Source organism: Artibeus jamaicensis, unplaced genomic scaffold (genome assembly GCF_021234435.1).
Source record: "Artibeus jamaicensis isolate MK-2021 breed Jamaican fruit bat unplaced genomic scaffold, CSHL_Jam_final contig_240, whole genome shotgun sequence".
Taxonomy (NCBI): Eukaryota; Metazoa; Chordata; class Mammalia; order Chiroptera; family Phyllostomidae; genus Artibeus; species Artibeus jamaicensis.
The window spans coordinates 17,984,011-17,996,660 of record NW_026521506.1 but is presented as its reverse complement, the minus strand read 5'-3'; the positions used below and the strand labels follow the sequence as shown (position 1 = coordinate 17,996,660).

The window sequence follows — 12,650 nt, the reverse complement described above, 5'->3', positions numbered from 1 at the left end:
TGCTGAAAGGCACTGGAAACAGTGGCAGGGTAGCAATTGGATATTAGCGAAACTAATGGAATGTCCACAATTTCTTATTTTTGACAAAGGGACAATTAAGTGATTTACACAAAAATTTGAAAGAAAGATGCCCACAAAAAGAAAACTTTGTTATATTTTGTTATTGCTATATCCAAAAGGATTAAAGCAATCAAAGGCCAAATTGTCAAATCACACCACACAGAAATGCAAGAAATTTCAAGGCATGCAATGAGAAGCTTGTGTTTGCAAGATACTCAGCACTATTGCTAAGGCATTATGTCATTGTTTATTTGGAAATTTCTTTTCTTATGTATTATTATGTAAAATAATTATATCTCATATAATTGATGACATCTTAGACTTGATGGCATTAGATATCTTGCTCAGGGTCACAAAACTAGTAAGTAGAAGTGTAGAGACTCATAAGGCAGGCCTTGGCTCTTAACAAGGAGGCTTTAGTGGAAATTCTTTGAGTTTATAACTTCTCTTTTACCTTTAACAAGCCTGTAAGCATTTCTTTTAAGCTAAATAGTACTAAATGTGCTTTATATTTCTTGATAATTTAATGACTATCATGGGGATCATTGTAGGTAGAATCTTTGGGAGCAGTATCTAAAACAGAGTCAGGAGTCACTAAAATTAAGAAAAACATCAAAATAATTAGACACAGGTCACAACAGCCCTCAAGTGAAGGGATAAATGATTCCCTCTGCATCAAGTTACCCTCAAAACAGTAGTGAATGTGTAGTGTCTTCTATCATTTGGAAATATCAAATAGGAGCACAAATATTAGAATCAATGAGGTTGGGGTCTTAGTTCTATACAGTCACATTTCATAGCCCTTCCATGACTCCTTCCTTGCTTTCAGAATCTATTGCTTCAAGGAAGCTAAGAAAAATGATACTATTTCAACAACTTTGGTTGACACTGAAGTTAAGAACAGCCTGACAGTTACCAGAGGGAGGTGGGAGGGGATGATGGGGTGAGGAGCAGAAGGATTTTCAGGAACAACTATAAAGGACACATGGACAAAACCAAGGGGGTTGAATCAGGGGAAGGTGGTGGAGATTTCAGGAGGGGGCAGTGGTGTGGGGTAAATGCAGACAACTGTAATTGAACAACAATAAAATAATTTTTAAAAAGAAAAAATAAAATAAAATTATGACACATGATTACTTCAGAGAAGTAATCATGGATATAACAGTAATAAATAAATATATAGCATTTTTATGCCCTTATCATTTTTTATGCCCTCTCAATTTTGTCTCACTTTGTTCTCACAGCAAAACCTTGCAGTGGTTAAGAGCAAAGTGCATTGGAAATCTTCACACCATCATCTGGATTCAAGTTTCAATCACTTATAAGTTGGTTGACTTTAGGAAAAATCACTTCATTTTCATGAATCTCATTTTTCTCATTTGTAAAATTAGGGACTGGTCATAATAATATATGTCTTGAATGCTGTTATGAGAATGAAATGAGATAATGTTTGTAAAGCAATTCAGCACAGTGCTTGCTGTCTAAAGGCTAAATAAATTTAAGCTTCTATTGCTATGTGCAAAACAACTCTTGTGTAATGAAACAACTTTACAAATGAAAAAAATTAAGGTTCAGAGAAGTTAAGTCAATATCCGAGGTCACACAGTTAAGAAGGAGCCAAGCTGATACCTAAACCCAGGACTGCACTTGCCTTGGATACAGGTAAAGTGTGTAATAGAGAACCTCTCAAAGTCTGTACCAACTCAGTAATGACTATTTTATTTATAATTTTCATGTAACTTGACACATTGCTGAAAGAGCTATAATAGCTTGAAAATTATTTTTTCCTTCTTTCATAAAGGCTACTGATGGATAAAGATGGAAATAAAAACTGGATAGACTTTGCTAACAGGTCATAGTACATGGTTGTCAAAATGCTACAAGTCAATTTATGTTATAACCAAAATCTCTTTATTAAAAAAAAGGGACCAAATCCTAGCTACATTATCACAAATTCAAGATGTTTATGATACATTTTTTTAAGCAACAAAGACTATAGTCAGGGTGTCAGAAGCTTAATGTAAAGGATCTGATGTATACTAAAAACCACTTAAATTTCCTATTTTTCTAACCCTTCGTGATTATTTGAATTTGCATGCAAGCTCCTAATCTACATAATTAGTTCCAGTAGTTTACAGAAGCAGATTAGACATCAAAGAGGTCAAGAGTTGGACAAGAGTGAGCTTCAGAGAAGTGGATGCTGTGTTAACTCCTGTTCTTAGGTGCACCTTTGTGTTCAGGAACCACTGAGCTAGAAACAAAAGGACGGCCCAGGGGTGCAGAGAAGAGATGGAGAAAAAGAGCTCTGGGAGTATAGTTTTGTAGGTTTCTGGAGTTGTGAGCAATGCAACAGAGAATGAGGATGTAGAAAGGGATTGAAACTCTAGATCAAATCAAAAGAATTGCTTGATAAGGGCTGGGTACCTTCAAGAATCCAACAGCTATGAGAAAACCTGAAACCAGTTCCATAGAAAGAAGAGTGCCGGTAAAGAGCACAGAGTAGAGGGAATGATGTGATAGCAGAGCAAGGAGGCCAAAGCAAGGGTGTCAAAACAACCCAGAACAAACTACTAAGCCAACTATGCTGGTGAAATGGGTAAGCCTGTCAAAAAAAAAGTACAGCCCATAAAGAACAGTTAGGTAGTCCACCCTCACTGAGTCACCAAGTCAAGGGAAAGCATTCAGCTGAATAAATGGGACCACCTTTGAACCATGTGCTTTAATCCTCACCAGTCGAGAGAACCTGTCTTTAAGCAGTGGATATGATCTACTCTAGCAGATGATGTAGGTGTTGGGAAAGTTGGGAAGACCACATGCTAGGGAGAGCTGAAGTCATAGAGCAAGTTTACCAGCAGGGCAAGCATACTGAAGAAGGTGCAGAAGTGGCTAAAGACCTCATGGCTTTAAAAAATTTTATTGTTGTTCAATTACAGTTGTCCCCATTTTACCCTCATTACACTCCCCCACACTACTCACCCCTACCTCCCACATTCAATCCTCCACCCCTCAGTTGTCTTTGTCCATGGGTCCTTTATACATAATCCTTGATGGCCTTTCCCCTTCTTTTCCTCATTATTCTACTCCCCCACCTCCCCTCTGGTTACTATTGGTTTGTTCTGTATTTCCATGTCTTTGTCTCTATTTTGCTCATTTGTTTGATTTGTTGATTATGGGCCCCTTAAAGGTAAAATTATATGGTATTTGTCTTTCACTGCCTAGCTTATTTCACTTAGCATAATGTTCTCCAGTTCTATCCATGCTGTCATGAAGGGTAGGAGGTCCTTCATTCTTTCTTCTGCATAGTATCCCACTGTGTACATGTTCCACAATTTTTTGATCCACTCATTTACTGATGGGCACCTAGGTGGCTTCCAGCACTTGGCTATTGTAAATTGCGCTGCTATAAACATTAGGGTGTGTAGCTTCTCTTAGATTGGTGTGTCAGGGTTCTTAGGATATAATAGCACCAGTGGAACTGCCAGGTAAAAGGCAGTTGCATTTTTAGTTTTTTGAAGAAATTCCATACTGTTTTCCACAGTGGCTGCACCAGTCTGCATTCCCAGCAACAGTATACTATGGTTCCCTTTCTCCACAAGTTTGCCAGCACTTGGAGTTTGTTGATTTGTTTATGATGGTCATTCTGACTGATGTGAAATGGTACATCATTGTGGTTTTAGTTTGTGTCTTTCTGATGGCTAGTGATGCTGAGCATTCTTTCATATGTCTCTGAGCCCTCTGTATGTCCTCCTTGGAGAAGTGTCTGTTTAGGTCCTTCACCAATTTTTTAATTGGATTATTTGCCTTCCTGGTGTTAGTCAGATGAGTTGTTTATATATTTTGGAGATCAAACCCTTGTCTCAGGTATCACTGGCAAATACATTTTCTCATATGGTTAGTTCCCTTTTCATTTCAAAGCCGTGCAGAAGCTTTTTATTTTGATGAAGCCCCATTTGTTTATTCTTTCCTTTATATCCCTTGCTCTAGGGCACATATCAGCAAAAATGCTGAGGCATGGAATATCTGAGATACTATATGATCTCACCTATAGGTGCAACCTAATCAACTAAAGAAAAAACAAGCAAAATACAACCAGAGACATTAAAATAAAGAACAAACTGACAGTAACCAGAGAGGAGGGGGAAAGGGATAATAGGGGAAGGGCCATCAAGCAACATGTATAAAGGACACATGGACAAAGCCAAAGTGGGTAGGTTCAAGGGTGTGAGGCCAGAATGGGTGTGGTGGGAGTTCATGGTGGGGTAAAAATGGAGACAAATGTACTTGAAGAACAATAAAAAAAAGACTGTCAGCTGATTTCTCAAAAGAAACTTTGCAGGCCAGAAGGAACTTGCATAAAATATTCAAAGAGATAAAAAGCAAGGACCTATAACCAAGGTTACTCTACCCAGCAAAGCTATCATTTAGAATCAAAGAACAGATAAGGAGCTTCCCAGACTGGAAAAAGTTAAATGAGTACATCACAAAACCAGCATTATATGAAATAACAAAGGGTCTCCTTTAAGAAGAAAAATATGAATAAAATGGCAACAAGTACATATCTATTAACAATTGAATTCCTCCTCCAAAAAAAAAAAGAAAAGAAAACAGAATCATAAATACAGAGAACATTTTTATGGTTGCCAGGTGGGATATACATCAGAGGTATGGGCAAAAAAAGCGATGAATTAAGAAGCACAAATTGGTAGTTACAGAGTAGTCATGAAGATGTAAAGTACAGCATAAGACATAGAATAGCCAAAGAACACATATGTATGATGCATGAACATGGACAATAGTGTGGGGAATGCCTGAGGGAATAATGGGAATGGGTGGAGGGGGGTCAAATGGGAAAAATTGGGGCAACTCTAATAGCATAATCAATAAAATATAATTTAAAAAAAATGGTTCTCTGCTTTTCCTGTTCAACAGACAGTTGCGTCTTCCTGAGCAGCGCCAGCCTCAACCCTGTGCCATGATGGTGAAGATCGGAATGAACAGGTTTGGCCGTATTGAGTGCCTAGTCACCAAGGCTGCCTTTTACTCTGGCAAAGTGGATGTTGTCACCAACAATGACCCTTTCATTGACCTCAACTACATGGTCTACTTGTACCAGTATGATTCTACTCACAAGGCTGAGAATGGTAAGTTTGTCATCAATAGAAAGTCCATCTCCATCTTCCAGGAGCAAGATCCTGCCAATATCAAATGGGATGATGCTGGTGCTGAATAGGCTGTGGAGTCCACTGGTATCTTCACCACTGTGGAAAAGGCTGGGGCTTACTTAAAGAGTGGAACCAAGGGGGTCATCATCTCTGCCCCTTCTGAGGATGCCCCCATGTTTGTGATGGGTGAGAACCATGACAAGTACAAGAACTCCATGAAGATTGTCAGCAATGCCTCCTGTACCACCAACTGCTTGGCCCCCCTGTCCAAGGTCATCTATGGCAATTTTGACATTGTGGAGGAACTCATGACCACAGTCCATACCATCACTGTTACCCAGGAGACTGGATGGGCCCTCTGGCAAGCTGTGGTGGGATGGCCAAGAGGCTGCCCAGAACATCATCCTTGCTTCTACTGGTGCTGCCAAGGCTGTGGGCAAGGTCATCCCTGAGCTGAATGGGAAGCTCACTGACATGGTCTTATGTGCCTCCACCCTCAATGTGTCAGTTGTGCATCTGACCTGCCACCTGGAGAAAGCTGCCAAATATGATGACATGAAGAAAGTAGTGATGCAGGTATCAGAGATCCCTCTCAAGGGCATCATGAGCTATACTCAGGACCAGGATATCTCCTGTGGCTTTAACAGTGACACCCTCTCCTTCACCTTCCATGCCAGGGCCGGCATTGCCCTCTATGACCACTTTGTCAAGCTCATTTCCTGGTATGACAATGAATTTGGCTACAGAGACAGGATGGTGGACCTTGTAGTCCACATGGCCTCCAAGGCATAAGAGCCCCCTGGACCATCAGCCCCAGTGATAATGAAAAGAGTCCCTCAACTACTGGGGAGTATTTGCCCCAAATTGATCCCCAAACACACTGAGAATCTCCTGACCTCCAGGTTTTATCCTAGACTCCCTGAAGAGGGGAGGAGCTTAAAGAGCCCTGCCTTGCCATGCACCATCAGTAAACTTCACAGTACCACTGCCACCCAAAAAAGAATGAAAAACAAGCAACACCATTGTCCCAAGCTTGGGGAAATTTGAGGTTATGTTTGAGATTTTGTATGTGTGTGTTCTGTCATTTTGAAGGTCATCTGCAATCTATACTCAGTTATTTGAATAAAGAATAATTTGTTTCTTGTCTTGGCTGGTGTGGCCCAGTGAATTCAGTGCCAGCCTGAGAATCAAAGGGTTACTGGTTCAATTCCCAGTCTAGGGCACATGCCTGGGTTGTGGGCCAGGTTCCTAGTAGGGGGCATGTGAGAGGCAACCATACATTGATGTTTCTCTCCCCCTCTCTCTCCCTCCCCCTCACTAAAATATAAATAAATAAAATCTTTTAAAAAAGTTTTAAGATTAATTTGGCTCTTGTTAAATTACTTCTGCTTTGGATGCTACTCTTTTATCTAATGACACACTTAATTACCTCACAATAAGTGCTGATTTGTTTAGTTTCTGGTAAGCTAACTATAATGACAATTGATAAACTTAAAAAATGGATTATTCCAAAAGAACTTACAAAATGTTAAACTCTACTAATCTAGCGATAGATTCTTAGAAAATATAGAATTCACACAGGTAGTAGACAGATTTGGGGTAGAGGTGTGAGAAGACATGGACATGTACATTCTATTAAGATGTGGGTATTCTGCTCTAAAACCAAAGCTTCTCTCAAAAATGTCTCAAAAATCTAAGGAAGTAATTACTGACTTTCTGAGGAGTAATGAGTGCTAATTAATCATCTGAAGTCATTTCTAACAGCCTTGTTCCTCTACATATCTTCCTTGATGAAAAATTTTAAGACACAAAATGAAATAAAGACCACCACATCAGAAGTAGATTTACCCTTTGAGAAATGGCTATGTCAGCTGATTTGTAATAGGAACAAAGCAGCTAATCACTTTTCCTGAACACTGAGACACAAACTCTATAGACAGTGAACACTTTATAGGTGAGGTTCTGAGGTGTAATAGTTAACATGATATTTAGAGGACTTCCGCCAAGATGGAGACGTAGGTGGAGGAACCACCTTGCCTCTGTGCACAACCAAATCTAAGAACAACTATTTTTAACAGCAGCCACAACCAAGCCACATGGAAAATCGACAATACGGAGTCCAAAGGACAACTAGATACTCAGCTGGACCGGAATGAGGAGTGAAGCCAGCAGCGGAACAGGTTAGCAAGAAAAAATTCCCGGGTGGTGCGCAGTGAGCACGCAAGCAGCCGAAAGCGCTGATGGAGAGCGAGCTAGCTACGCGAGCGCACAGGGAAGAGGCCCGGAGGGCTGTCTGCGGTCGGTCGCGCACCTGCAGGTAGGTCACGCACCTGCATGCGGAGAAACCAGTGAGAAGCGAAGCCTGCTCGGGGCAACAGGCTCGCACAATTCCAATCAGATAAACAAGCCCGTGTGGTGTGACTGGACGGGCTGGGCTAGCGGAGAGGACCGCCATCACTCCCTCTCTGACCACACCCCCACACACAGCGTCACAAACCAGCGACCTGGGTCTCCCCGTCCTGGTAAACAACTAAGGCCTCGATCCGCTTACTTAACAGCACGAATAGACCAAAAATGGCTCTAGGACAACTCAGAGCCCCAGAACCGATAGATCTAAGCGATGAAGAAATAGCCAGTCTTTCAGATGCACAGTTCAAAACACTGGTTATCAGGATCCTTACAGAACTGGTTGATTTTAGTCACAAATTAGAGAAACATATGGAAGCTAAACTAATTGAAATGAAGGGAAATACACAGGAAACCAATAGTAATGGAAAGAAAATTGGGACTCAAACCAAGGGAGTGGACCAGAAGGAAGAAAAAAAATGATCAAACAGAAAAGAATGAAGAAATAAGAATTCAGAAAAATGAAGAGAAGCTTAGGAACCTCCAGGACATCTTTAAATGTTCCAACATCCGAATTATAGGGGTCCCAGAAGGGGGAAAGGCACAGCCACCAGTGGAAAACTTATTTGAACAAATAATAAAGGAGAATTTCCCCAATTTGGCAAAGGAAATAGACTTTCAAGAAATCCAGGAAGCTCAGAGAGTCCCAAAAAAGTTGGACCCAAGAAGGGACACACCAAGGCACATCATCATTACATTAGCCAAGATTAAAATGAAGGAGAGAATCCTAGAAGCAGCAAGAGCTAAGGGGACAGTCACCTACAAAGGACTTCCCATCATACTATCAGCTGATTTCTCAAAACAGACCTTACAGGCAAGAAGGGGCTGGAAAGAGGTATTCCAAGTCATGAAATCCAAAGACCTACAACCAAGATTGCTCTATCCAGCAAAACTTTCATTTAGAATGGAAGGACAGATAAGGTGCTTCTCAGATAAGATCAAATTCAAGGAGTTCATCATCACCAAGCCCTTATTATATGAAATGTTAAAGGGACTTACCTAAGAAAAAGAAGATAAAAAAGATGAATGGTGAAAGGACAGCAAACTCACAGTTATTAAGAACCACACCTAAAACAAAAACAAATTAAGAGGACAGCTAGATCAGGAGCAGAACCATAGAAATGAAGATCTCATGGAGGGTTAGCAACAGGGGAGTGGGAGGAGGGGAAGGGGGAGAAGGTACAGAAAATAAGTAGCATAGACAGTAGATAGAAAATAGATAGGGGGAGGGTAAGAATAGCAGGGGAAATACAGAATCTAAAAAATTTGAGACACGTGTTCATGAACTAAAGGGGGAAATGGTGGGGGAGGGGTATGCAGGGTGGAGGGGAATGGAGGGGGGGAATAGAGCAAATGTAATGGCATAATCAATAAAAAAAGTAAAAAAAAAAAAACAAAAAGAAAAAAAAAACATGATATTTAGACTGTGAAATTTCTCCAGTAACGATGCCTTTGCATTGGATGGAGAAGTTTTAACAAAGTGTAATATTTGAAAACTGTGTTACCATTCACACACATTATGTATTTAAGTTTCATTGTCACCATCCTACGAAACAAATATTTATTATTATTTTTGCTATTGTTATGATTACTGTTAATATTATTTTCCATGTTAAGATGAAAAAACTGAGGTCCACAGCTGCCTAAGGCTATTATAGTTAGGAGTGCAGAAAGTAAAATAAAACTCTGAGGAGAGTCATCCAAAGCAGGCTGAATGGAAATTGGAGGCAAAAGCAAGATGTTTCTCATGGAGCAGACTGACAGCTATAAGAGGGGAAGGGGGAGAGGGGACTGGATGAAAGAAGTGGAAGGTATTAGCGAAAGAACATACATGAATGAACCATAGACATGGAGAATGGTGAGGGGATTGCCTGAGAGAGTGAAGGGGGCTGGGTAGAGGGGTCAAAGGGGGAAAATTGGGACAGATGATATAGCATAAATAATAAAATATTTTTTAAAAGCAGGACATTTCTGAAGCTCGTGAGAAATAAAAAACACATTAAAAAACAGAGCTCTTGGTCAATCAACATGAATCTTCCTACCAAAGCCTTGACTGTTTCTCTTCAGTCTGCTACCCAAATTGAGGATGGCCCATGGGGAACATTTTGATCTTGTGTTCTTATATGTTCTCTCTCTTTCTCTCTCTCTCTGTCTCTCTCCTCATCTCTCTTCCCTTCTCATCCCCTCTCCTCTCTTCCCTCTTCCTTTCTCCCTCCTTCCCTCTCCCCTCCTCTATCCCTCTCCACTCACCTCCTTATCTTCCTGTGAATCTCTCCTTTTCCCTATTTCTCTCAATCTCCCTGGCCTTTGTCTTTAACTTTCAGACAGGGAGTTCTTAGGGGGAAATAAGGATTCTTCTCTCGGCTTACATGTTAGGTTTCTGTGCCCAACTAGATGCCAAAAAATTAGATGTCAAAGTGTTCCTTTAGTGGAACCAAATATAGCACCTTCATTCATAGAGTCAGCATGGAATAAATATGGGCAAAATTTGAAATTGTGGGTTCTGGTTCTGCTTTGTATTCACTATGTCCTTCAAAGTAAGTCTCCCAGCATCTCTGTGATTCAGTTTTATTATCGAAAATTTAGTAATGCTGCTCTAGCTGGTATGGCTCAGTGGATTGAGTGCTGGCCTGCAAACCAAGGGTCTCTGGTTGGATTCCTAGTCAGGACACATTCCTGGGTTGCAAACCACATGCCCAGTAGGGGGCGTGCAAGAAGCAACCACACATTGATGTTTTCCTCCCTCTCTACTTCCCTTCTTCTCTCTCTAAAATAAATAAATAAATGAATGAATGAATAAATAAATCTATCTTTAAAAAATTAGTAACACTATCTTCCAGGATTCTTGTAAGGATTAAATGAATTCATGTATACAAAATACCTAGTATAGTCTGTGCACAGAGTCAGTGCTCATGTAAGGGAGTTGGATCATAAAGTCTACCTTCCATTATGATCAATTATCCCTGATAGAGATTGACTTGATAATTTTGTAAGCATTTGTTCATTCCAGGTTAATCCTAAGTGGAACTACTACAGGAGAGAGATTGAGGAGCACCACTGACTTCCCTAGGTTCCAGGAAGTAGGAAAGACTTGTCATATTCTGTTAAGCAAACTCCATCTTGTCCCAATGCTCCCCAGCACTGACCCCTAACACACACAGACACACACACACCACTCTACACACCCTGACAGTACCTACTTCAACATACTCAAACAGCACAGTGAAATTGGAATTCTTTTTTTTTTAAACAAATGTGTTCTGAAATTATTCTTTTTTTAAGATTTTATTTATTTATCTTTAGAGGGGAAGGGAAGGAGAGAGGGAGAGAAACATCAGTGTATGGTTGCCTTTGGTGTGTCCCCTGCTGGGAACTGGCCGCAGGGAACTGGCCTGCAACCCAGGCATGTGCCCTGACTGGGAATTGAACCGCAATTGTCTTGTTCGCAGGCCCGCGCTCAATCCACTGAGCTACACCAGCCAGGGCTGAAATTGGAATTCTTACTTAGTAGCACTGATGCAAAGTCTAAAAATCATCATATAAAACCATATGTTTAGCACAAAGTTTAGTACAAAAGTGAAGGGGAAAAATGTTAGTTATTACTCTTGGTATTTCTTTTCTTTTTAAAATTTATTTATTTTAAATGTTATTCAAGTACAGTTTTCTGTCTTTTACTCCCATCCCAGCTCACCCCCTCAAGTGCTGCCCACCTCCCTTCCATTTCCACCCCCCTTAGTTTTTGTCCATGTGTCCTTTATACTTGTTCCTGTAAAGCCCTCATCTTTTTCCCTGAAATTTTCTCCCCTCTCCCCTCTAGTCCCTGTCACCCTGTTCTCTATTTCAGAGTCTTTGGTTATATTTTTCATGCTTGTTTTGTTATTTAGGTTCCTGTTAAAGGTGAGATCATATGGTATTTGTCTTTCACTGCCTGCCTTATTTCACTTAGCATAATGCTTTCTGTTGAGGTCCAAAACAGATGTCGAAAAGGGACAATCCCGAATGAGCCCCGGATAAAGTTAGGTTGACCAGGAACAGGGAAATTTTTACTTCCTAAAAGGGCTAACCGCCAACTACACAAAGAGCCTTTTGAATTTCCCTAATAAGCCAATGGCAATCAGCTGTTTAGAACTAGCCAATAGCTAACAGCCACATCTGCTTCTGTTCAAAGCTTGCTTGCATACCCCTATATAAGGACATAGCTGTAAGTGCCGGGGCACGGCTCTCATCTGCAGCTCTCCTGAGCATAGTGTCCTCGGACACTCAGAGAGCTCACCTCTGCGCAGGTAAAACTTGGCCAATAAAGTAACATCTTGAAAATTTTGAAAGTCTCCGAACCTCTGTTTCTCGTGACGGTGGATGCAACACTTTCCAGTTCCATCCATGCTGTCACAAAGGGGAAGAACCCCTTCTTTCTTTCTGCTGCATAGAATTCCATTGTGTATATGTACCATAGTTTTTGGATCCACTCATTTACTGATGGGCACCTAGGTTGCATCCAACTGTTGGCTATTGTAAATTGTGCTGTTATGAACATTGTGGTGCATAGGTTCTTTGAGATTGGTGTTTTAGGGTTCTTAGGATATAATCCTAGCAGCGAAATTGCCAGGTCCAAAGGCAGATCCATTTTTAGTTTTCTTAGAAAATCCCATGCTGTTTTGCGTAGTGGCTGCACCAGTCTTCAAATCCAACCAACAGTGAACTAGGGTTCCCTTTTCTCTACAACTTCTCCAACACTTGTTTGTTGCTTTGTTTATGATGGCCATTCTCAACAGTGTAAGGTGGTATCTCATTGTAGTTTTGATATGCATCTCTCTGATAGATAGTGATACTGAGCATCTTTTCAAGTGTCTCTGGACCCTCGGTATATCCTCCTTGGAGAAGTGTCTGTTGAAGTCCTTTGCCCATTTTTTAATTGAGTTGCTTGTCTTCTTAGAGTGGAGTCCTGTGAGTCTTTGTATATTTTGGAGATTAAACCTTTGTCTGAGGTATTGGCAAATATGTTTTCCCATATAGTTGGTTCTC

At 40.6% G+C, this 12,650-nt stretch overlaps 1 protein-coding gene across 1 annotated transcript; it reads left to right on the top strand.

Moving 5' to 3' along the window:
* Window positions 1-5,035: 5,035 nt before the first annotated feature.
* LOC119043154 (glyceraldehyde-3-phosphate dehydrogenase-like) lies at window positions 5,036-6,014 on the top strand. Its single transcript, XM_037137057.2, is given in 2 exon segments — window positions 5,036-5,568; window positions 5,570-6,014. Coding segments are annotated over 2 exon segments (978 nt in total).
* The last annotated feature ends 6,636 nt before the right edge of the window (window positions 6,015-12,650 follow it).